A 24503-nucleotide genomic window follows, 5' to 3' on the forward strand; every position below is an offset into this window, starting at 1 on the left:
CCCATTACCTACTGGGCCCCTATATTGCCTTTACGAGGGCAATCACCGGGACAACAAGAGACCCCTTTTAGAGACCAAGTAGCAAACCTACCCTGTCTCACGTAAAATGAATAGAACCTGTCTTTAGGATGTATGTGCTATTGTTTTGCATCCGAGCAAACCCTTCTTGAAGCATCTTGAACTCAAGACTTGTGTGTGACACAATGGCCGTCACTCAAAAATTTTTCATTGTAGAGTTTGGGCAAAAATCACGATTCTTGTTCCATCATACAAGAGTTACGACCATATTGTCACCCCTCGAAGGGTGAGTTCGTCATATAGATGACATATTCATACATTTATCATGCATGTACCAGGTTGAAAAGTAGGTTCCCCCGCACAAGCTGTGCTGCAAGTGATTGAAGAAAGGATGGAAGTGAAGAAAGATGTCAGATAGAGGCTCATTATCAGATTGAGTTTGAGAGCATCAAAGGTGAAGTAGCTGGACTCAGATCTGCTCGAACAAGTGTTGAGCATCAAATGGAAAGAGAATGTCTGCACAGTCTTCTGTGGGAACACTGCTTGTCCACTTCCAATTGAAGCTGCCTCTCCTTTTCAGTCATGAACAATAGCAGCAATGCCTTCAGTCATCAACTAATGACAAATCTAGTTCTTGTCCAGTTGCACTGATAAGTGTTCATCGCCTCCACATCATCTAATGGAACCAAACCACTACTAGCCTCCTGTACATGGTGCATTAGTCTTCTTTGAAGCTACCCCAATTATGAGCTCAATTCCAGTTCAACAGCACAAGATGTTGGTCCGAAAAACCATGATCAGACACTGAACTTCTACGTGGTAGAGCTCTCTCTGTAGAGATTTATTTGTGGATCTGCCAATGGGAAATGGAAAAGGGGATGTATTAATTTCATATGCTTTGAAACTTTTTCCCACCAGTGGCACGAGAAAAACATTGTAGTAGGCAGAGGAGTTAGGCCTAGTCTGAAAATATGAGCAGTCGTCGAACTTCAACATGGTAGAGCTTTTTCTATAAAAATCTGTTTATGATGCTGCAAGTTGAGAGTGTAAGAGGGGATTTACTAATTGCATATGCTACAAATATTTCTCTCATCAGTTTCAACATGAAGAAACTGTAGCAGGTTGAAGAGCCAGACTTGGTTTGAAAAATATTAGCAGACATCAAATTTCTACGTAGTAAAACTCTCTCTGTAGAGATCTGTTTGTGGATCCGTAAGTGGGAAATCCAAGAAGGAATACAGTAGTTTCAGATCATTTATGATTTTTCTCCAACAGTGTCAGTATTAAAATGCAAAAGTAGAGAGAAGAGACATGCCTAGACTGAAACTTCAACAGAGCAGAACTCCCTCTATTGGTGCTTGTTTGCTGCACCGTTCAAGAGGAATCGAAGAAGAAATAGAGGACATTCATGTTCATCGTTTCCTCCCATAGAAGAGATAAGGCATATTCCACGTGTTGGTAGTGGCGATACTACAAGTTTTTGGGCGCTGCCAAGATTACCAAGCTGTTGGAAAGTTTTCTAACAATCCTTAACCAACCATAGCAACATTGGAAGACTGAAATAATGTTGTGAGGATTTGCCGAAGAATTGAACAAGCTAGGAAGAGAGGAAAGATTGAAGGATCTACCATGGATTCTAGAACAATGATGAGAGGTGAATCAGGAGATAACTTTGACAGTGTGAAACCTTAATTATGTGGTCTATCTAGGTCTCACGGTAGCATCAATTGCTCAAATGTCTTTGCCAATATTGACATTCCTCTGCCACTTAAGTTTGTCGACCGACATCTGCCAGATTCCAGAATTTTGCTTGACTCCAACAAATCCCATGTAACCACTATTTTCCAGGTGGTTCAATCTGGACAAGAGATGTGTTGTCATGGTGGGGGTCCTCGGCCATTTTAGTTAAACAGATGCAAGAGTTTCAAGAGTCAAACTCAATTTGCGAAAGATGATGTCGTCAATCATTTTCAGAATGACAAGTGATCGGAATTGCTCAACAAAACATAGATATTGCCAGGGAAGCTGGTCCAAGAAGGAGTTAAACTGTCAAGCATTTTTGTTATGGATTTTTGCCATTTTGCATTTTTTTTTAGGGTCACATCTCATCCTTGAACGAAACATGTCTTTTCTTTGTCTTTTTGTTGTTTTGAAATCAAGAGATACTTCTTTCAAAGGGTATTTTGACAAAATATTTTGATCAAACTCCAACATGCGATAAAGGGTAATCAATCCTGAAGATTAAAAGTGTTTTGATTACAGAAATGACTTGATGCTTGTTTGAAATGACATGAGGTGACCGAACAAATTACTTAAAATTGAACCACACATCATATAGCTAAGTTTTAGCTGTATGCATAATGACATGTAGTGGATTCAATAGTTATGGACTCGTGAATCATGACTCTTGCAAGTCCCAATCATTACACTGGATGAGGTCAAAATCTATCGGTTTTAACTGACCTTGCTTGAAATGAGAAAAGACCATCTTTGTTATCCTTTCATGTCTCTTGAAATATTATCCCTTGCAGTCCCATTTTGAGCCTGGTGAAATATTTTCTTTCAAAAAGAAACCCTGAATAGGATCACACCCCACACTGGGGGCAAATAAGAAATATTTTGGAGACACTGATAAAATCAATGGATCAAACAAAAGCTTAGAACCAAAGTCCAATGTTTGAGAAAGGGCTAGAAGAAGAAAATCCATAGATTGAGGGCCATCCAAGAAAAACTTTGAGGAAGGCTATGCAAAAAAAAAATGTAAAGAAAATGGAAAGGAAAGAAAATGCCTATCAATTCTAAGAAAGGCAAGACAGTTTTCAATTGAGAAAAGACAGCAAATGCCAAAAGTCAACACTAGAAAAATTGATGCTTCTTATCTTTTGGTGTGTCTGGGATAAAGCCTCTAATATCTTCAAAATTTTTTTAGATTGGTTATTCATCAAAGGAAAAGTTGGATTTGCATTATGACCTATGTTAAGAGAATTCTAATATTTGAGAATAACAAGGTTATATGTCACTTTTTCTACAATGACGATAAGAGAAAAAGAATCGATGAATAGTTAATGTTGATCCTAAGTCGTTGAAACCCTCAAACACCTTTTTAGCCTTTGAAATTCTTTTCTTTCATAGCCATGAACCATAGCCTGCATTACGTGCTTTTAAAAGCCCTTTTTAATCAAGCAAGCAATTTGAATCGATAAATGACGCTCTCAAAACTGGAAGAGCTTTTCCATAAGGGTCGTGACTTCATGAATTAAGCTACTGGTTATTATGCATGCTGATAAAATAAATGCTAAGAAAAGAAACAACCTTTCTTGATAAAGCCTGAGCATCTTGTTTTTGAAATTCATAAAAATGTCACCTCATCACAGACCATCAAAAGATATACCCAAAATCAGAGTTTAAAGTGGACACAAAGAACCATGAAAAAGTCATTTTAAATCTTACAACGGTTCATTTCTGTTTTCAAATACAAGACAATCAAAGGACTGCATTGAATAGTGTGTTGGGTCTTTGACCAAAGAAGTTTGAATTTCAAAAGAAAAAAAATAATTTCAAAAAACAGACATCTCTCTGATTTCATTTCAACAATTAGACTTGAATAGACATGATCGTTGAAATGTGAGATTTGATTCCAGAACAAGAAAGATTTTCAAACAAGAACATCAATTGAGTTTGCAAAGTCCTTGACAAAAATGACATCAACATTTCTCGACACTCCTTGAAACGTTGACCACTTGGGGGCAATACAGTGGGCCCTTAGAAGAAAAACAAACAACATTCTGATCAGCTGGGGTCAAAGAAAGAATCAGATGATGAGTCGTCAAAGTTCATCAAAGTTATGTTTAGCATCTAACAATGACAAGGAAAAACCTTCTTGAGTATAAACCGATGAACAAACCTTCAGATCATATTGGGGGCAATGTTGTTCAAAGACAATCCATGATCTAGTGCACTTCAGCAGCAATTGATGAGCAACGCTGCACTAGAAGGATATTTTCATATCTTCATTTTGGTTTATCATCTTCAACATGGTTATGACTTTGGATCGATGCTATCACAAAGTTGCATGTGAACGAATGCTGGAAGGATGCACCCACCAAGACTGACAGTGGGACCATTTGTTTTGAAGCTCAAATGCACGCTTCACCGCATGAATACGGGTGATAAAATGGATCATTGATGATGCCAACACATTTCTTTTCACTATCTGATTTGACAAGCTGGAAGGAATCCATAGAGAAGAACATCGAGTTTACAATGATGAGCTTTTTACTGCAAAGCATGAGAACCATGTCTGGATGACTTGGCAGTTCCATGAAGCCTGGTGACCATATATACTTGAATGGTGTTTCAACCAAAGGCAAGTTTTAGACTGGTTAACAATCTTGATAGGTGTTGGCATGATGCACACAACCAATCAGAGGACAATTCTCAGAAAAATTCAAGAGAGAAAATTCTTCATGATGAATCAAGCAACACCACACTTGGGGGCATGGCCAAGCTTGATAAGCAACGAGAGTAGTAATCGTCGAAGACCGCCTAGGATGGGCACTGCACTTATAGTTGAGTGATGATTATCATATGAATAAGTCACTGCATCGGAAGAACAAAGAAAGCTTTGGGATGCAAACAAGGGCACCCTATGACGATGGAGCACCAAAGAGGGGGGGACCTATATTTCAAATCAGGTAAGAATGCATGCATATCATCTAACCTAAAAAAAGAAAAAAATATTTGCATATATTTTTTAATTGTTACAGGAAAATCCTTAATGAGGTCTAGCAAGATGGTGGAAAAAGAAAGAAGCATTGTGGTGATGATAATAAAGAATCGGTTTTGATCATGGAATAAAAGGACGATGGGATGAACCCTACCATTAGGAAAATCCCAAAGAAATGAAAAGATCAACCTTGCAATTGGGAAGCCTCGAGTTGTCAACCCTTGCAGTCAGGAAACACCGATTTTCAAACCCTATGATCGGGAATTATCAGGAGGCACCAAGTTTTCCAGCCCTTCTTCTGTCATCCCCTTAGGACTTCGCCAGGTAAGTCCTATTTTTCACACTTGTCATATCACATTTTTTTCATTTGGGTAGGTCACCCATCATAATAAGACCGTTTTTCACATTTTTTCCATCCGGGTAGGTCACCCATGACAATGAGACCGCACTTCATCATATTTTTTCCATCTGGGTGGGTCATCCATTACAATGAGACCACACTTCATATTTTTTCCATTTTGGGTAGGTCACCCATTACAATGAGACTGCACTTCACATTCTTTCTATTTGGGTAGGTCGCCCATCATAACGAGACCACCTTTTCATATTCTTTCCACATGGGTAGGTCACCCATTACAATGAGACCACACTTCACATTTTTTCCATTTTGGGTAGGTCACCCATTACAATGAGACCGCACTTCACATTTTTTCCATTTGGGTAGGTCACCCATCACAACGAGACCGCTTTTTCATATTCTTTCCGCATGGGTAGGTCACCCAGTATAATGAGACCACACCATCATTTTTTCTGGGTAGGTCACCCATTAGAATGAGACCATTCTCCATCTTTTTTTTACCTGGCTAGGTCACCTATAAGAATGAGGCCATTCTTCCCCTTGGGTAGGTCACCCATAAGAATGAGACCACTCTTTCCCCTTTCCACTTGGGTAGGTCACCCATCACAATGAGACCACCATTTTTTCTGGGTAGGTCACCCATTAAAATGAGACCATTCTCCATCTTTGTTTACCTGGGTAGGTCACCCATAAGAATGAGGCCATTCTTCCCCCTGGGTAGGTCACCCATAAGAATGAGACCACTCTTCCCCCTTTCCACTTGGGTAGGTCACCCATCACAATGAGACCACTATTTTTTTCTGGGTAGGTCACCCATTAGAATGAGACCACTCTTCCCCCTTTCCACTTGGGTAGGTCACCCATCACAATGAGACCACCAATTTTTCTGGGTAGGTCACCCATTAGAATGAGACCATTCTCCATCTTTTTTTACCTGGGTAGGTCACCCATAAGAATGAAACCACTCTTCCCCCTTTCCACTTGGGTAGGTCACCCATCACAATGAGACCACCATTTTTTTGCTGGGTAGGTCACCCATTAGAATGAGACCATTCTCCATCTTTTTTTACCTGGGTAGGTCACCCATAAGAATGAGGCCATTCTTCCCCCTGGGCAGGTCACCCATAAGAATGAGACCACTCTTCCCCTTTCCACTTGGGTAGGTTACCCATCACAATGAGACCACCATTTTTTTGCTGGGTAGGTCACCCATTAGGATGAGACCATTCTCCATCTTTTTTTACCTGGGTAGGTCACTCATAAGAATGAGGCCATTCTTCCCCCTGGGTAGGTCACCCATAAGAATGAGACCACTCTTCCCCTTTCCACTTGGGTAGGTCACCCATCATAATGAGACCACCATTTTTTCTGGGTAGGTCACCCATTAGAATGAGACCATTCTCTATTTTTTTTTTTTACTTGGGTAGGTCACCCATAAGAATTAGGCCATTCTTCCCCCTAGGTAGGTCACCCATAAGAATGAGACCACTTTTCCCCCTTTCCACTTGGGTAGGTCACCCATCACAATGAGACCACCATTTTTTCTGGGTAGGTCACCCATTAGAATGAGACCGCACTTCATATTCTTTCCATCTGGGTAGGTCACCCATCATAATGAGACCATTTTTTCACATTCTTTCCACCTGGGTTGGTCACCCATTGCAATGAGACCACTTTTTACACATTCTTTTGTTCTAGTTGAATGAGGTCGCCAGATGGGATCTCATGTAGCTTTGGTTAAAGGGAATCTCCATATGAGATTTCAGGTTGACCAAGTTACACACATTCTTTGGTTTTGGTTAAAGGAGGTCGCTAGTTGGGATCTCAGGATAATGCAAAAAGAGAGAGAGAGAGAGAGAGAAAAAAAAAAGAACAGAGTAAGGTTTTTAGATGAAGTGGATATTGAGCAAACAAAAAGACAAGTTTTTTCTTTACAAAGCTTACTATGCAAAACATTGAGGATTTTTGCTTCGTAAGCATTGTAAAGAGGGGGCATCTGTTGCTACCCATTTTTTGACCCATGTTTTGATATATTTTTTAAAAATTCAGAAATAGAGAAAAACAAAGAAAATCCAAAAAAAATGTTTTTTAATATATTTTCGTCATTTTAGCATTTTCAACGTCGTCTAAAAAAGAATTTAAATTTTTAAAAGATTTTCAAACGCGTTCGACTTTTCACGTGTCATTTTTAAAATCATTGATTTTCCTCATTGATTCGACGTTGATATTGCTCGTTTTAAAAAAAAAAACAAAAAAAATAAGAAAAATCAAAATTTACAAAAAAAAAAAGGAAAAGAGAAGGAAAGGAAAAGTTGAGGGACTAGTTTGAAAACCTAGCAAAACTTTTCCTATAAATACCATGCTACACTTTATTTTTAAGGTGGGGCCAATTTTGATACAGGGGCTAATTTTGGAAACACCAGAAAATACAAAAAAAACCCACCCTAAACCAATCTTCTCCGATTTTTCTCAAAACAGCCGCCGGCCCCCCCCAAGCCATTTTTTTCCTTCTCACAGCCAACCCCAACCAGCTTAATCCCGGCCGGCCCCTGCCTCTCCTGGCCGCCCACAACCATCTCCCCTGACTTTCCCTTTCACTCTCCCATTCTCCACAGCCCGGTCCTCTGCTTCACAAACCCAACCACAACTCCCTCTCTTCCTCCGATCTGCCTCACAGCAGCCACGATCCAGCACCCCTCAACTCTCACTCACGACGTTTCCTCCTTCACCGAACAGACCCGACGACCTTAGTTCGAACCGAGCATCGGCGGCACGCCCACATACTCGATCTGTTCGCTCCTCCGCCTCATCATCGACAGCGATCCCCTCTCCATCGCAGCTACACAGTGGTCTACAACAATCCATCCGCCCAAACCGGCACCGGCCGCTGCACAGACACGCATGAAGCTCAGCCGCCGGCCGCCCCTTTTGGCATACGATCTGCTACCCGAAACAGAGGAGAAGAAGACAAAGCCATAGCAAATCGACCCACCTGAAACAGAAAAGGGAAGAGGCATAGAAACGGAGTGGATAAAAAAAAAAAGCCGAAGCAGATTTCAAAGACAAAATGAAATAAAAAAAACTAAAATCAACTGGTTGTTATGGCTTTGGTTATTTTGCAGGTCATTGCTGGTAGAAAAACGAAGAGGGGAGGAAGCCGCTCCATACACCCCTGGATTGCCAGGTTTCCCGTGACGGCGTGTGAACCCACGCGCCGCCAGTGGCGGCGGTGCGTGAGGTCCACGCGCTGCCACTGTTCAGATGGCACCAAGGCTGTGCAGTACTGTTCCCGAGGATTTTCCTTTTTCCTTTTTGTTCCTTTTTGTAATTTCTAGATGCTGTGTGTATTTAGATATTATTGTATTTGATTTGTTTTGAATTTTTGGTTATTTGTTTTATTGTACAGATGTGATGTAAAAGAAAAGAAAAGAAAAATAAATAATAAAAAGAAAGTTGTGTGTGTGTGTGTGTGTTTTTTTTTAATTTTATTTATGTTATAAAAATAAAAAAAAAAGACAAAAAGAATTAATTGTTAATTTAAATATGGTTAAATATCTCAAGGATAAATAAAATCAAGTTGTATTTGCCATGAAAATGTAAGAACAAGTTTCTACATATATTCGGGGATTTAATAACTGATTTATTCAAGCCTTAGAATTTAATTAATATTTTAAATTTTCAAATCACATCAGAACACAAAGCAGCTTACCTCAGGTAGGGTGCGTTAGGGGTGCTAATACCTTCCCTAACCACAACCAGTCCCTTACCCGAGATCTCTGACAAGACCAGTACATGAGGTTTCCTAGTAGCCCTCAATGAATTACTAGGTGGCGACTCCAACGAACGAATTCAAAGCAAATGCAACATACGAGAAAAATCACCTGCCGATGCGCGCGGATATTTTTTTAGGGTGCGACAAATTTCATAACAAAATCTGATTGCTGTCGATCTATTAGATGCTAAAAAATGTTGCATGAGCATGAATCAAGATTTCCACATTTACAGTTTGGGATTGGGCGATGACTGATGTATTCATCCCATAGTGCCTTGAATTCACTGAAATATTCAGTGATAGATTTTGAGTTTTGAGAAATGGAACTCAAAGATTTTTCTAAACTAAAAACCCTTGGTCCATTACTTCTAAGATATCTAACTTGTAATTCTTCCAGATGTCGAATGTTGTTGTGAAGTAAAGAAGGCTGTTGTGAATATCCTTGGCAATTGAATTCATCAGCCAAGACAGAACCAAATTATTTGATCTCAGCCATGCCACATGAAGTGATTGATTGGTGGTGTTCGGTTGAACTAAAGAACCATCAATGAAGGCAATCTTTTTTTCATTGTTAAGGCAATTGTCATGGATCTACTCTATGCAATATAATTTTCACCGGTGAATATTTCAGAAACCAGAAGTGTGCTAGGATTATCAGAAGGGTGGAGGTAGTAGCAGCTGGAAAAATCATCAGAAAGATTTAGAGTAGTGGTATTGAATGAATCTTTATGTGCTGTAGAAGCATTTTCTTCAAGATGATCAGACATTTTGAAGTTTTTGAAGTAATCAAGAAGTTGATGGTAGAAAGTTTTTCCTTTAAATTTTAACTATAAAGATCTTGAATCTTTTTGATGCAGAAAAAAGAAGAGTTTATATTTTTAGAAATATAGCTATGATACCATGAAGAATTTGCTGCAGTAGATTTGTTCAATACTGCAGAAGTAGAGAAAGAAGAAGAGAATGAATTTCTTTATGAGAGAAGAAAAACAAATTGCAAGTTTTAGAAAGTCTGCAATCTGCATGCAGTATTTTCTTCTCTTATTTTGTTACTGTTCTCAGAGTACATGAATACATAAATATACACATTCTAACTAACTTCTGTTAATTAACTTAACAGTATATAACTGACTTTATATATATAGCAGTTATAATCACAATTTACAATGTTTATATATATATATATAAGTAATGATAGAATGGCTAGTCTTCTTTAGTCTTCTGTGTTAGGTGATTCGTCTGCATGCATTGCTTGCTTTACAATCTGTGAAGGGTGCATATCTTCCTTTTGTGTATTGATAGTATGTTGTAGATTCCAATATATTATGCATTGCTATAATTTGGTTGAGCTACACCGTCTCTTAATTTTTGATCTCATCACATATAATTTGGTTAAGCTTGAGCTTGTTTACATTAATAAAAATAAATTACTGAATGGTTTGTTGTATTTCATTGATCAAACAGTGCAATAGATATACAATCATAACTTGAATTATTCCTACTATTAAGGCTATGAAGCCGTGATCCAAGATTAGCGGGATATGACCTCTGCTAATCTTGGCAGGTATAGATATTATTCATATTTACATAGGTATTTCTTAATACTCCCCCTCAAGTTGGAGAGTGAATATCATGAAGTCCTAACTTGTTGCGCAATGTCACGAACTGATCCTTTCCCAATGCCTTTGTAAAAATGTCTGCCAATTGGAAACGTGTAGGTATATATGAAGGACTAATCACTCCAGCTTGTAGTTTTTCTCGAACTATATGACAATCAATTTCGATATGCTTTGTACGTTCATGAAAAACAGGATTTGCTGCAATATGTAAAGCTGCTTGATTATCACATAATAAAGGAGCAGGATTTGTTTGTGGGATTTTTAAATCTTGTAGTATAAAGAGTAACCAAGTCAGCTCCAAACATGTGTTGGCCATAGCTCGATATTCAGCTTCTGCTGATGACCTTGAAACATTAGCTTGTTTCTTGGATTTCCATGAGATGAGTGAATTTCCAAGAAAAATGCAGTATCCTGTAACTGATCTCCTTGTTGCACGACAACCTCCCCAATCTGAATCACAAAAAGCCTTTAATGTAAGATTGTTAGTGGTAGAAAATAACAAACCCTGACCTGGAGTCCCTTTAATGTATTTAAGGACCCGTATGGCAGCATCCCAATGAGTTTTGCGGGGCTGATGTATGAATTCACTTAACGTTCGAACAGGATAGACTATATCAGGCCTTGTGACAGTAAGGTAGAGCAATCGGCCAACTAGTCTCCTGTATTTTGATGGATCATCCAGTAATTTTCCATCTGTGGGAGTGAGTTTCAAGTTCTGTTCCATAGGGAACTTGTCTGGACGTGCAGCTAGAAGTCCTGAATCTTGTAAAATATCGAGTGACACGACCAAAAGCTTGATGTCTTCTCCCAAGTGCAGGAGTGTCGAAGTAATAAATAACCCGGCAAGACCGGGTTCGAACCACAGAGAGGTTAATTGTATAAATTATAAATACCAAGACAACAACAAGAACAACAATAACATCAATAACAACAACAACAATAACAACAATAATAATTATTATTATACTCAGTACGTGGCGTTGTTATACCTGAGAATGATCTAAAAGATCGGGTCACAGGTTTCCAGCCTATATACTGAGTTTATGAAAAGATCAAAGATATATATTATATAATATAAACATAATGTAAATAATAATAATAATAATAATAATAATAATAATAATAAAAGCAGAAGATGAAGAAATTAATGAGAACTTTGAGTTGGAAGATTAATGTAAGGATTAAACAATGATAAAAAACAAATGTCAAGGTTAGAGGATCCACTAATGGTACTTCAAACAAGTATAATATAAACTCTTATTACTCAATTGGAAACCACACATAAAGGAGGTTCCAATCAGATTATAAATTGTTAACATGATTACATTAGTTATCTTATTCGAATAAAGCTAATACTTGTAAATGTTGGCAGGCATTCATGATTATAACTTATGTTAACAACAAATCAAGTCCCTTTCATAGCTCAGGTGTCGGTTATACCATACAGTATGGGCTATGAAAGTACCAAGTATTTGTTGTACCAAGTGTTATACAACATAAATCTAGATTAACCATTTAACAAGCAAAGTATTAAAAGTGAACAAGATAACAAATATAAAACATGTTAGTATCCAACGTTAAGGTCCATGTTAAGTTTATATTATACTTATTTTTACACCATTAGTGTACCTTTTTCACCTTGACATAATTAACTTAGCTGAACATAATGAAAGAAAGAAACATAAATGAACAAGATAAGAACATAAATGAGAAAGAGGTTAACTAAGTAAAGGAAAGGAAATGAAGTGCATAAACTTGATATTAATGAAAGCAAGACATAAGCAATACAAAGAGAGAAAGCAAGAGCATGATCTTGATTTGGAAACCAAGATGCCTCAATACATGGTAAGTGCCTCCTTTTATAGGCCAAAATTTGGAACTATTGATTTGTTGACTAATTGATGAGTGGGTGGCCACATCTTGACTTGATAACAATCCTTATCTTCTTGTCTGAACAAGACGTCATTGCTAACATCATAATTTGCCCAGAATCCTCAGGAATGTTCTAGGAAATTGTCTCAGCTTTCCAACACAAAAAAGATGAGGTCATTTGGACTTCTAGAACTCAAGATATGGGCTAAACACTAAATAGTGTCTGGGCTGCAGGACAGCTTCGGACTTCTTCGTTGTTCCTATAATTTGGACTTGAAAACGGCCTTCTTAGATCTTGGTGTCCAAATGAAAGTTGTAGGCCTATGTTTTACCTTTCCATCCATATAAAATGGACCTAAATCCGAGATCTAGAGCTCCAGATATGATCCAATTACGAGCAATGTTCCGGTTTGGACTTGCACCGACATCTCTTTTTCTAAGTTTGGCCATCTCTTTGTCCTTTAACTTTCAATGCTTAAACTCATCAATCAATCCTTTTATTTATGTGATAGTCCTGCATTTAAAATGAGCATTTACCATAAATTAAGGTATCTTATAATATCAAACTTGTTATTATAAAACATGTTTTAGTTAAGGTGTTATTGATACTTCAAGTGCAAAATGATAATATAAAACCTTGATAAACATGCACTTTTAAGTACTCATCATCGAGTGCATACTTTCTTTGAGACATGAAGATGCCTTTCTTAGGACGAGAGAATTCGATGCCCAAAAAATATTTCAAATCTCCGAGATCTTTGATGCGGAAGCATTTGAGAAGGAACTTTTTGAGACGTTCCATTTCTTGAAGATTATTTCCTGTGAGAAGTATGTCGTCAACGTAGATCAAAACTGCAGTAAATGAAGTGTCTTGAGCCTTGGTAAAAAGAGAATAATCAGCTTTGGACTGTTGGTAACCAGCCTGTTGAATGGTATCTGAGAAGGTGGAAAACCAGTTTCTGGAAGCTTGTTTTAGGCCATACAGTGATTTATAAAGCTGACACACAACATTCTGCCCCTGTCGGCGAAGACCAAGGGGAGGCTGCATGTAGACCACCTCATGTAAATCGCCATGCAGAAACGCATTTTGCACGTCCAATTGGTGGATGAACCAATGACGAGCAGCAGCAACAACAAGAAGACAACGTAGTGTAGTGAGTTTGGCAGTAGGGGAGAAAGTCTCTTTATAATCAATGCCCTCAACTTGATTGTAGCCTTTGGCAACAAGCCGAGCCTTATAACGTTCAATAGTGTCGTCAGACTTGTATTTGATTTTGTAGACCCATTTACAGCCGATTGGTTTATGATCAACGGGCAGTGGAACCAAACTCCAAGTGTTATTGTGTTGCAGAGCTTCTAATTCTACGGTCATAGCTTGACGCCAATTTGGGTCAAGAATGGCTTGGGCATAGGATGTAGGTTCTGTGTGACCTGTAATCTTAGCAAGAAATGCACAATGGGCAGAAGATAAACGTGAGTAGGTAAGGAAATGAGATGGACAACAGTTGCATAACAGAGGCAACCAAATACTCTTAAGTGATCGAATGAGGGGGGGCAATTGTATAAGAACTCAAAAGGTGATTTAATGGAGAGTAACAGGGAGGGTAATCGGTTAATGAGATAGACAACGGTCAAGACACAATCACCCCAAAAAATAAGGGGTAGATGAGATTGAAAAAAGTTAATGCACGTGCGACGGTTAGAATGTGACGATGCTTTACGTTCTATGACTCCATTTTGTTGAGGAGTGTAAACACAAGTGCGCTGATATGCAATACCATGATTCTGAAAAAATTCTCTCATGGAAAAAAACTCTGATCCATTGTCTACCCGAATGGTTTTAATGTTAGCATGAAATTGAGTTTGAGCGAAAAAGACAAAAGATTTCAGGAGGTGTTGGGTTTTAGATTTATGTTGCATCAATTCCAGAGAGCATACTCTGTTGGTTGTTCAGTTTCTGAAGGAGGTTGAATGGTTCCATTGATAAAGCCAACTTTGTTCTTGACTATGAGAGCATGAATCATTGATTTGCTCCAAGATGGGTAATTGGTACCATTCAACCTTATTGGAACGAGCATGAGACCAGGGTGATCTGATTGATGAACAAAGTATGGATGTGATGAATCCATATTGAGATTTTTGGAATTGTTGTTTTTGGTTTCTAGCAGTATTTGGTTGGACAAGGTTTTTTGAAGGCGGCTGAGATGTAGAAAGCGTTAAATACCTAGGTACTGCTCTGATACCATAATAAAAATAAATTACTGAATGGTTTGTTGTATTTCATTGATCAAACAGTGCAATATATATATACAATCATAACTTGAATTATTCCTACTGTTAAGGCTATGAAGCCGTGATCCAAGATTAGCGGGATATGACCTCTGCTAATCTTGGCAGGTATAGATATTATTCATATTTACATATGTATTTCTTAATATACATCTGTACAAGCTTATTGTCTTGATGAAATTGAGGATGGAGGTAGAGTTCTTACATAACTCAAACTAAGAACTGGTTCCTGTTTCCTGCTTGGCAATGTTCTTTCATATGTCAATGACATCTCACATCATATTTGTAAGCAATATTTCTGAGGATGAATTACATCCTAGTACTCTATTGCTTGTTAGAAATGTGAATACTGGAAGTTAGTGGGTGGGGAAAAATTCAAAGATAAATTTGTTTGACCAGATTTAACATGTAATCTTGCAACTTTGATGAAGCAAATGTGCATGGTGCGCATCTTCGAAGGTGCCATGTGATGTCCTACAACTGGATTCCAAATACATCTGCTTTTGTTTAGCTGGAAGAAGCCATGATGCTGAAGTTTAGATTGTTCAGGATCGAGCATGGTGCTCAAGATTGTGTTGACCCTGTTAAATGTTTATGTTGATATATGAAATTGAAAAGTAAAGAGCCGAGCTATCCTCTGTTCTTGAGTAGCTTGACACTTAGACACCATATGTTATCAATTCCTTTCATCCCATCAAATACAGATTGAACATGCAATGATTATCTGCTACTATCTTAAATGCTATCTTGAAAATACCATCATGCATTGTGCCAAACATAGGTCATCATCACATATCTAAGAAAGAACCCTAAATCACAATGCCCTTTTTTATTTGCTTCAATGTAGTGGAAATTCAATAGTGCATACTCAAATTCAAGTAGGTCTTCTTAATGGGCCTTTCTGCAACGTAGTATTGCCCTAATTAAGGGAAATCACTTATAAAAATTTAAGTTTGATGCAATAACCAGCCATATCTTTTATTACTATAGTTTTAAGAAGCTAATAAATTATGATTGTTCTATAAATTTTTTTTTAGATCTAGATCTATTCTACTAGCCCATAAATAGATCTTTTCCAGTTTTTGAATGGGCAAGGGTAGAACTGTATTTTTTTTTTTTATCATTATGGTGGTTTTGATTAGTTAGGTTGACAAGGTCAAAGGATTTTATTTTATTTTTTAAATTTTATTTTATGTGGGGCAATAGATGTTCTTGGTGGATAAGTTGATGGGGTTTTAAATCTTAAAATCATGCTCCTAATTAGGTCACTCTAGGTCCATGCATCTATAATTTCTAACATTTAATAGAATAACCTCGATTATTAAAAAAATATATCCTTAAATAAATTTTCAAACATTACTATCACAAATAATTCATTGTGAAGAAAACCAAATTTGATTGAAAACAATGGGGACTTTTCATTGAAGACGTCTGGCCCAGCAATGCTCAATGCATCATCAAATCAAGTATAATATTGCATTAGAAGACGCCAAGAGCTGGTGGGAACATAGTAATTCTGCTTACATCTCACCTATAGCAGGTCTATGTAATGAAATGATCAACAAACCAAAGAGACCAAAATATACAAATAGCAGCTAAAAGATGCAAGTTTGATGCCAAAAATAGCAACATAGCAGCTATAAGATGCAGATTTGGAGCCACACCAGGATGTGATGCCAAGTAAACGAAAACACCAAATAAAGTACATCCATCGATAGAATCACCTAATATCTTTAGTGATTTTGGGCAAAGGCAGAGTTGCCTCAATCTATAAACGAAAACACCAAAGCTTCCAAAATTCCAACTGTTGGCGTTACAAACCTTTAGTTTCCATGCTCTGAAAACGAATTTAGTTGACATGGCTTGTGAAAACAAGTCCTTTTGTTGAGGCTGAGCTCAACGTAAGTAAGCCGTAATGGTAGCTGCACGAATCCATCTTTTTCTTCATTAAGTTGTGTTATTGATTGAATTAAATGTAAATTGTGATGGCACTGTTTCTTTATTCAAGATGTTGCACCAAATATATCTCCAAGGATATATTATGAACACAGGAAAACACAAATATGTTCTTTGTATGAAACAACAACAAAAATGAAGATATGTTATGAACACAGGAAAACACATGATCTTATTAACAAGAAAAGCTCATTTGACAGGGAAAATCTTATGAAATTATGAGCCAAATTACCAACAAAAATTGGAATAGGTTGAAACAAAAATCAAGAAGTTTTGCAGGCATGATCAAACTGAGGTAGTTTTTTTTTTTTTTTTTTTTTTTGCAGAACAAGAATAAGCTCTATTATGCACTGGTGGTGCAATTCCCCTTCGATCAACCTTCCCACAAAAGCTTTTGCAGAAATGCTAGATTTTGTTAAGGCATCTGGACCATGTTTGCCCTTGATTTCTTCGGGGCTGAGTCGTTGTTGGGTTTTTGAAAAAAAAGATGACTGGTCAGTTGTAAGGAACTTCCCAGAGTTATTTCTCAGTATTTGCTCGAGTAAGCTAGAGGCGAGTCACACTTGTTTTTAGAGACTCCAACTCTTCTTGAAAATGGACATTACGGCGAACACACTCTTCATCTTTCGTGCATTTTGTTCAAAGTCAGGTGTTGTAGACTCGTAGGGGACCTACTTTTCATCCTGGTGCATGCATAAAAAATATATGAACATGTAATCTATTTGATGAACTCGCCCTTCGAGGGTTGAAAATATGGTCGTAACTCTTGTATGATGGAACAAGAATCGTGATTTTTGCCCAAACTTTACAATGAAAATTTTTCGAGTGAAGGCCATTGTATCACCCACAAGTCTTGAGTTCAAGATGCTTCAAGAAGGGTTTGCTCTGATGCAAATAATGATAAACATACACAACTAGGATAGATTTCTATTCTTTATGTGAATATTGGTAGGTTTTCTATCTGGTCTCAAAAGGGTCTCATATCTGCCCAGTGACGTTCTTCGTAAAGACAGTATGGGGGCATTGCGAGGAATAGTTAAGGCACGTATGCCCACCATTACCAAGCAAGCACTTAGATATGAGTTGGGTGTTTCACGCATCTGAACCTTGACCAATAGTCTTAGGGCAGATCGCTAGTTCCCCACCTAGCCTAGAAGCTTGTATATGCTTACAAAAATAAAGACATGTGATGCATGGAACAATTCTATAAAATGCATGGATAAAATAAAAATTAAACAAGACAAAAATGCAAAAAATTAAACAGATCAAATACACAAAGCTTAGTACAATATTGTCAGAAACAGTACCTTCCCTAGTGGAGTCGCCATTCTGTCGCACGTCAAATCCGCGTGGTGTCGACTGGCAATTTTTTTGTTTATCGCGTTTGCTTTGATATGATTGGTTCGTTGGAGTCGCCACCTAGTATTTAATTGAGGGCTACTAGGAAACCCAGATGTACTGGTCTTGTCAGAGATTCATGGGTAAGGGACTGGTTGTGGTTAAGGAAGGTATTAGCACCCCTAACGCACCCTACCTGAGGTAAGCTGCTTCGTGGCTTTGACGTGCTAAAAAAGTTTTAAAAATTTTGTCTTTTCATCGGATATTAGAAATACAACTTACGTATAAGTTAATAATTCTAGACCGTGAGCAAATTAAAATATTAAATTCTTCTTTATTCTTTGCAATTTTATCATAAAAAAACATTCATAACAAAAATACAAACATATTCACTTTCACTATATTTTTTTCTTCTTTTTTTTCTATTTTCTTTTTTACATCCATATTTTGCACACTACAAAATATAAAAATTCAAAACTAAACAAAAAATGCATTAAACAATTTAAAATTACAAAATAACCCCTAAAAAATAGAATCAGGAACAGTGCAGCCACGGGAACAGTGCTAGAAGGCTTCTAGGACACGAAACAGTGGCGGCGCGTCTCCTCCACGTGCCCCGCCACTGGCGGCGAGTGAACCCACGTGCCGCCACGGAAAAAAAACCAGGAACGAGGGAGATCTGGATCGACTTCTTCTTCTGTGTCTTCCTAAACTGCTGGCGACCTGCAGAACAAGAAAAGAAACGCACACCAGTCGATTTTAGTTTGTTATTTTTAGATCTGCTCAAAACCTTTTGTCCTTTGTTCGTCCCGGTTTGTTTTGATTCTGCCGATGGCAGATCTAACGGTGGCGGTCTTCTATGGCCGTTGCTGGGTTGTTGTCAACGGGCAGATCTGCGATGTGCATAGGGTGACGGCGCTGCTGTGGATGGCGCTGTTGGCTCTGATTTTGGAGATTGAGAGGCAGACAGCGGGGAGAGACTGTTGGCTCTATGGGGCTGCTGAGTGTTGACCGCTGCTGGAGGAATCTTCGGTGTTGATAGAGATGAAGAGATCGGGGAAGATAGGGAGGCGGCCGACGAAAGGGGAGAGCGAAGGGGAACGACTCTGGTTTCGGTCCGACGTGTGGCTGAGCTGGGGCTGTTGGCTTTGTTTCTTCAGTTTTGGCCGGGGAAGGGAGAGTCTATGGACGGCCAGGAGAGGAGGGAAGAAACTGAGGCAGCGGTGGTTTGGAGAGGGAAAACAAAATGGCCAAGGGGAGGAGGCGGTCGAGAGTGGCAGAGGACCTTTGGCTGGCTTTTTGTTTGCTGGGAGTTGGGTTTTTCACTTTTTGATCAAGTGGGGGCACAACTCAAAAAATCCCAAACTAGGGAGGGTGGCTGGTGGCTTTGAAAGAGATGGGTTTAGGGTTAGGGTTTTCTTTTTTTTGTTTTTTGTTTTTTCAAAATTGCCCCCCTCCTTGTGCAAGTGTTGGAAACTCCTATTTATAAAAAGCTGATCTATAGAGACCAAAGTAGACCCAAAACAAAGAAGAGAAAAAAAAATAGATCCGTTAACAAGAAAGAAAAAAATTAAAATCAATTGCTTGCTGTGTTTTTTAGTTGCTTTGCAGGTCACCACCGCAGGGAAGGGAAGAGGAGAAGAAGCCAAGCCAAATCCACCTATTTTCCCTTTTCTGGCGGCGGCGTGTGGAGGAGACCCGCCGCCACTGTTCCTGGGCTGTAGAAGGCCTTCCCAGCACTGTTATGGGTTTTTGAGGGGTTATTTTGTAATTTTCAAATTGTTTAATGTAATATTTGTTTAGTTTGAATTTTTATTTGTATGTTGTAAATGTGGATGAAAAACAGAAGAAAAAAATAAAAAATATAGTAAGAGTGTATGTGTGTGTTTGTATTTGTTTCATGGATGTTTTTTTTTTTTTTTTTTTTTTATGATAAAATTGCAAAGAATAAAAAAAATTTAATATTTTGATTAGCTCACGGTCCAGAATTATTAACTGATACGTAAGTTGTATTTCTAATATTTGATAAAAAAATAATTATTAAAACTTCTTTAAACACATCAAATTCGCAAAGCAGCTTACCTCAGGTAAGGTGCGTTAGGGGTGCTAATACCTTCCCTAACCACAACCAGTCCCTTACCCGTGAATCTCTAACAAGACTAGTACATCCGATTTTCTAGTAGCCTTCAATAAATTACTAGGTGGCGACTCCTAACGAACCAATTCAAGCAAACAGCACGCATAACGATGAAAAATCACCAGCCGACCCCATTTTTGGCTATTTTTTGTTATTTGTCTTGTTATTTTTTTTATTTCATGCTATTTTTGGATTTTATACTTCTTTCATTTGTAATTTCATATTTTTATTTTTGTTTCCTAGTTGAGGTAGAGTTTATGACTTATTTAAGTGTAAACCTCCTAAGGAGGTAGATTTTATTATTGTTATTTTATAAAAAAATAAAACCCGCGAACTTGGGATACATATTTGCAGTTCCTTTTGGTCACTAAAATTCTTGTTTTTTTTCTTTTTTTATTTTTTTTTCACTTTGCTTTTTTTTTTTTTTGCTTTTTCTTTTTCAATTAATTTTTTTAAATATTAAATTATTTATATTTAGTTATCAGACTCTCATGACACAGATCTGTTGTTTGACAGGTTAACCTAGTTGACTTAGATTTTTTTATTTATTCTTAATTAGTTTTTTTTTCTTTAAATTTCATCATTTAATATTGATTTGATTGAAAATTAAACTTCAGGATTTGTTTTGTTTTGTTTTACTTACTTTTCATTGGATTATTCTAATCTCATAACACTAGAATAATACTTAAGAAAAGATATCAGCTTTAAATTTTGTTTAGTCAAAATTTATTTTCACAGGATGTATGAGTGTTTTTTGGACCAGTAAAGTCAACCAGATTATATTAGATAAACCCTTACACAATTTAATATTTTTTCCACTAGAAAAAGAACATTAACAATACTTAAATATCTTTTTTACATTAAAAAAAAATTAACTTGTGCAAATCATCTACTTGAACGCTAAAAAAATAAGTAAACAAGGTATGGCGCTACAAGAATATTTAATTTCCAAATAAGTAAACTAATACTAATATTCAACATACCATCTTGTTTTTAGTATATGACACAGACCATCCAAGAGAAAATCAGAGTTATCCTTACAAGTGAAAATTAAGAAAGAGAAGACAAGGAAAAAAAAATTACAATTTTACTATGATTGACAAACTATAAAACTTGACCTTTGTATTGCCACCTCGCAAAATAATTCTTCACCACCCATTCATACTTCCTTGTGTTCATAGCACATCCAAGAATCACTCCAATTACCAATCCACTTGCATAACCTATCAGCACCACCTTCCAACCAAATTCAAGTGGAAATCCCGAGCCCTCATCTTCTTTAGCTCCTGGCAGCGAGTCCTCATCATTTCCACATTTTTTTGACAAGGGCTCCCCACACAATGCTGGATTCGCATCAAATGAAGAGTTGTCAAATGCTCCGAATTGGTTTCCTCGTGGTATCGGACCTGACAGAAAATTGTGCGACACATTAAAGACCGCGAGGAAGGTGAGCTGTGCAAGTTGGACAGGAATCTCTCCCGAGAGTTTGTTCTGAGAAAGGTCCAAAGCTTCAAGCACTTTCAAGTTGGACAAGGATGGAGGGATGCGACCAGTGAGAAAGTTGTAGGAGAGATTGAGCAAATGAAGTGCTTTGAGATCTCCGAGGACCTCTGGAATTCCTCCTTCAAAACCATTGCTTGAGAGATCGATAGCAGTGAGACTATCTTGAATCTTCTCATATAGTCTGATCACACCTTTGTTTGTCATTGTCATTGAGTACTCATACTCATCGTTCATTGTAATATGCGATGTTTTGAAACTTGTGTTTGCTTGCATGTAAATCAAGTGCTCATAATTACGGACATTTTTCATGGCAGTCCAATTTCGGAAATATTCAAGTGGCAACTTACCCTTAAAACTGTTGTTGGAGAGGTCAACAATCTGTAACCTAGGAAATTCAATATTGGTTTTTGGATTCCCAATCACACCATGGAGCCCATTAGATCTCAAAATCATAACCCTCAAATGAGGAAGAACACCCAACCAAGAAGGAAAGACATCATTTATGTTATTTTGTTCAAGATTGAGAATCTCTAGCTTGGTGCAATTGGCTAATGATTTTGGTATCTTCCCCTCCAATTTGTTTTGACTGAAATCAACGACCCTCAATGAGCAGCCACTTGTGAATGTCTCAGGAATATCACCACTGAAACTATTGCTGCGGAGATTCAGAACTGAAGCAGTGCTGCTTTTATTGCCCAAGCATTGAGGAAGTTTGCCGCTCAAATTGTTAATTGACAAATCAAGGAGAGAAAGCGAAGCCAGATTGCAAATAACATCCGGGATTTCTCCATTTAATTCGTTGTTCGAGACTTCATATTCATAGATTGCTGGTGGTGGAATTGGAAGGGATCTTTTGAGCTTGTTCCTAGAGAGATCCAGTGAGCGTAGATTATTCCATGGAAGAACGTCAAAGGATTGCTCAAAACCTGTCAGAAGGTTGTCAGCCAGAGATAGATCCTGGAGGGTTATGGTACTCATGTTCATAAACCATTTGGGTATGTGTCCCACAAGCTCGTTATCTACAAGTTCTAAAAACTCCAGATGGTTCTGATCACGCAAGAAACTGGGAAATTCACCTAGATGACATCCACTTAACGTCAAGAGTACAAGTTTTGGCTGAGGAAAGGTAGCATTGTGACTATAAAGCAAAGACATATTGTTAAACGATAACTGGAGTGAAACAAGGTTTCTGAACTTAAGAAGAAGGTTCAATTCCACAGTACCACTAAAGAAATTATATGCTAGGTCAAGTTCTTCAAGATTTTGTAGCCTATAAATAGACTCAGGAATCGGACCGTGCATTTCGTTGACACCAAGGAATAGTGAGATGAATTGGGTATGGTTTCCTATCCAAGATGGAATTTGACCAGTTAATTTATTTCCATGAAGCCTTAAGACGGTGAGCTGAGTCAAGTTTCCAAGACAGGATGGAATGTTACCATATGAATTGGTTCTTGTCATGTCTAGAAAACTGAGTTTGGTTAGATTACCAATCCAATCTAAGGTACCAGAACTGAAATTGTTGGAAGAAAGCGACAGGTCAGTAAGTTGAAGAAGGTTGACCAAAGAAGGAGGGATTTTCCCAGAGAAACTGTTATAAGAAAGGTGTAGATAGTTCAGTTTCGTAAGATTACCAAGTGAAGATGGTATCACCCCTGAAAAATTACTTTCAGCCACATCAAGCTCTGTCAAAGATTTGAGGTTTCCTATGGATTCCGGTATCTGACCAGAGAAATTCGTCCCTGCAAGCAACAATGATTCAAGCTGGCTGCCCGACTGAAATTCCGGCAAATATCCAGTGAGATATGGATTATACCGGATACTTAGAAAGCGAAGGTTGGGTAATTGGAATATACCCATGGGGAACTCTCCTTGCAATCCACACTCCCTGAGAAATAGAGATGACAAAGAGGATAAATTTGCCATGATTTGAGGTACCTTGGATGATATTTCCACTCCGCTGAGATGGAGTACCTTCAAGTTGGTTAATGCTTCAAATAAATGTTGCAGACCAGGCTTTTGGAGCTTCAAAGAATTCAATCCCAGGTCAAGGGAAACCAACTTGGAAAGCTCTAAGATCTCTGTTGGAATCTGACCAGAAAAGGAAGAATATGAGAGATTTAGATCAAACAGCCTTGAGAGATTTCGAATCTCGGAAGGGATTTCAGAGTTGTTGAAGTCGTTGTCAGAAAGATTCAGCCTTTTGAGCTGAACAAGGTGGAAGAGGCTGCTATTGGAGTCGATGGAGCCATAAAGAAAGCTGCTACTGAGGTCAAGGCCGATCACATGACCAGAGTCCCCATCGCATTCAACACCATCCCATGAGCAGCAATCACCGCTTTCTCCATCAACTTTCCATGATGCAACCTTAGGATAAGCAGAAGGATCAGAAGAAGCGGACTCATTAATGACAAGGCTTTCCTTGAGCTGCAACAAGGCATGACTCTCGTCATCATGGCATAGAGGCTGCATGGAAGGAGAAGAAGAAGCAGCTCTAAGATGAAACAAAGACAGCAAAAAGAGGAAAAGCATCCGCATTGTTAAGAAACACACAGGTGATGCCATGTTTTTTTAGCAAAGAAACTCCTATCTTTTTTAATAAACAAATAAGAGAAATAAAGCAGTTTATATAGACAAAAATATTCAGTCTGGTAGAAAAGTAAACAAAGTATTGTATTTTTCATTGATTTGATTGAAAACAATGGAGATTTTTCACTAATTATTTCTATTGGATCGAGCCATCAATTGATTATATATATTAAGTAGCTATTAATTTTTCCTCTATTTGATGGCATAACCATTTGACTTTAACCAATTAACGAATAAAGGGATTTTTAAGGAAAAATTATCTCCTCGATGATATAAAAAATAATAAGAGTGTTTTTAATAAAAATTAAAAGGAAAGCTCTCAAAATATT

The 24503-nt window shown here is 37.8% G+C and overlaps 1 protein-coding gene and 1 long non-coding RNA gene across 2 annotated transcripts in view; one reads left to right on the forward strand and one right to left on the reverse strand.

Moving 5' to 3' along the window:
• The window catches only part of LOC140954673 (uncharacterized), a 31280-nt gene extending 15917 nt beyond the window's left edge, over positions 1–15363 (forward strand). Inside the window, exon 3 of the long non-coding RNA XR_012168122.1 lies at positions 15083–15363. This is a non-coding gene — a long non-coding RNA (uncharacterized lncRNA). The remainder of the gene's footprint in view (positions 1–15082) is intronic.
• A 5659-nt stretch (positions 15364–21022) lies between these two features.
• LOC118039361 (receptor-like protein 7) lies at positions 21023–24179 on the reverse strand. The gene has a single exon (XM_035046053.2). The coding sequence runs from the start codon at positions 24148–24150 to the stop codon at positions 21187–21189; it is 2964 nt and encodes a 987-aa protein (XP_034901944.1). The 5' UTR covers positions 24151–24179; the 3' UTR covers positions 21023–21186.
• Between the last annotated feature and the right edge of the window lie 324 nt (positions 24180–24503).

Source organism: Populus alba, chromosome 16 (genome assembly GCF_005239225.2).
Source record: "Populus alba chromosome 16, ASM523922v2, whole genome shotgun sequence".
NCBI lineage: Eukaryota > Viridiplantae > Streptophyta > Magnoliopsida > Malpighiales > Salicaceae > Populus > Populus alba.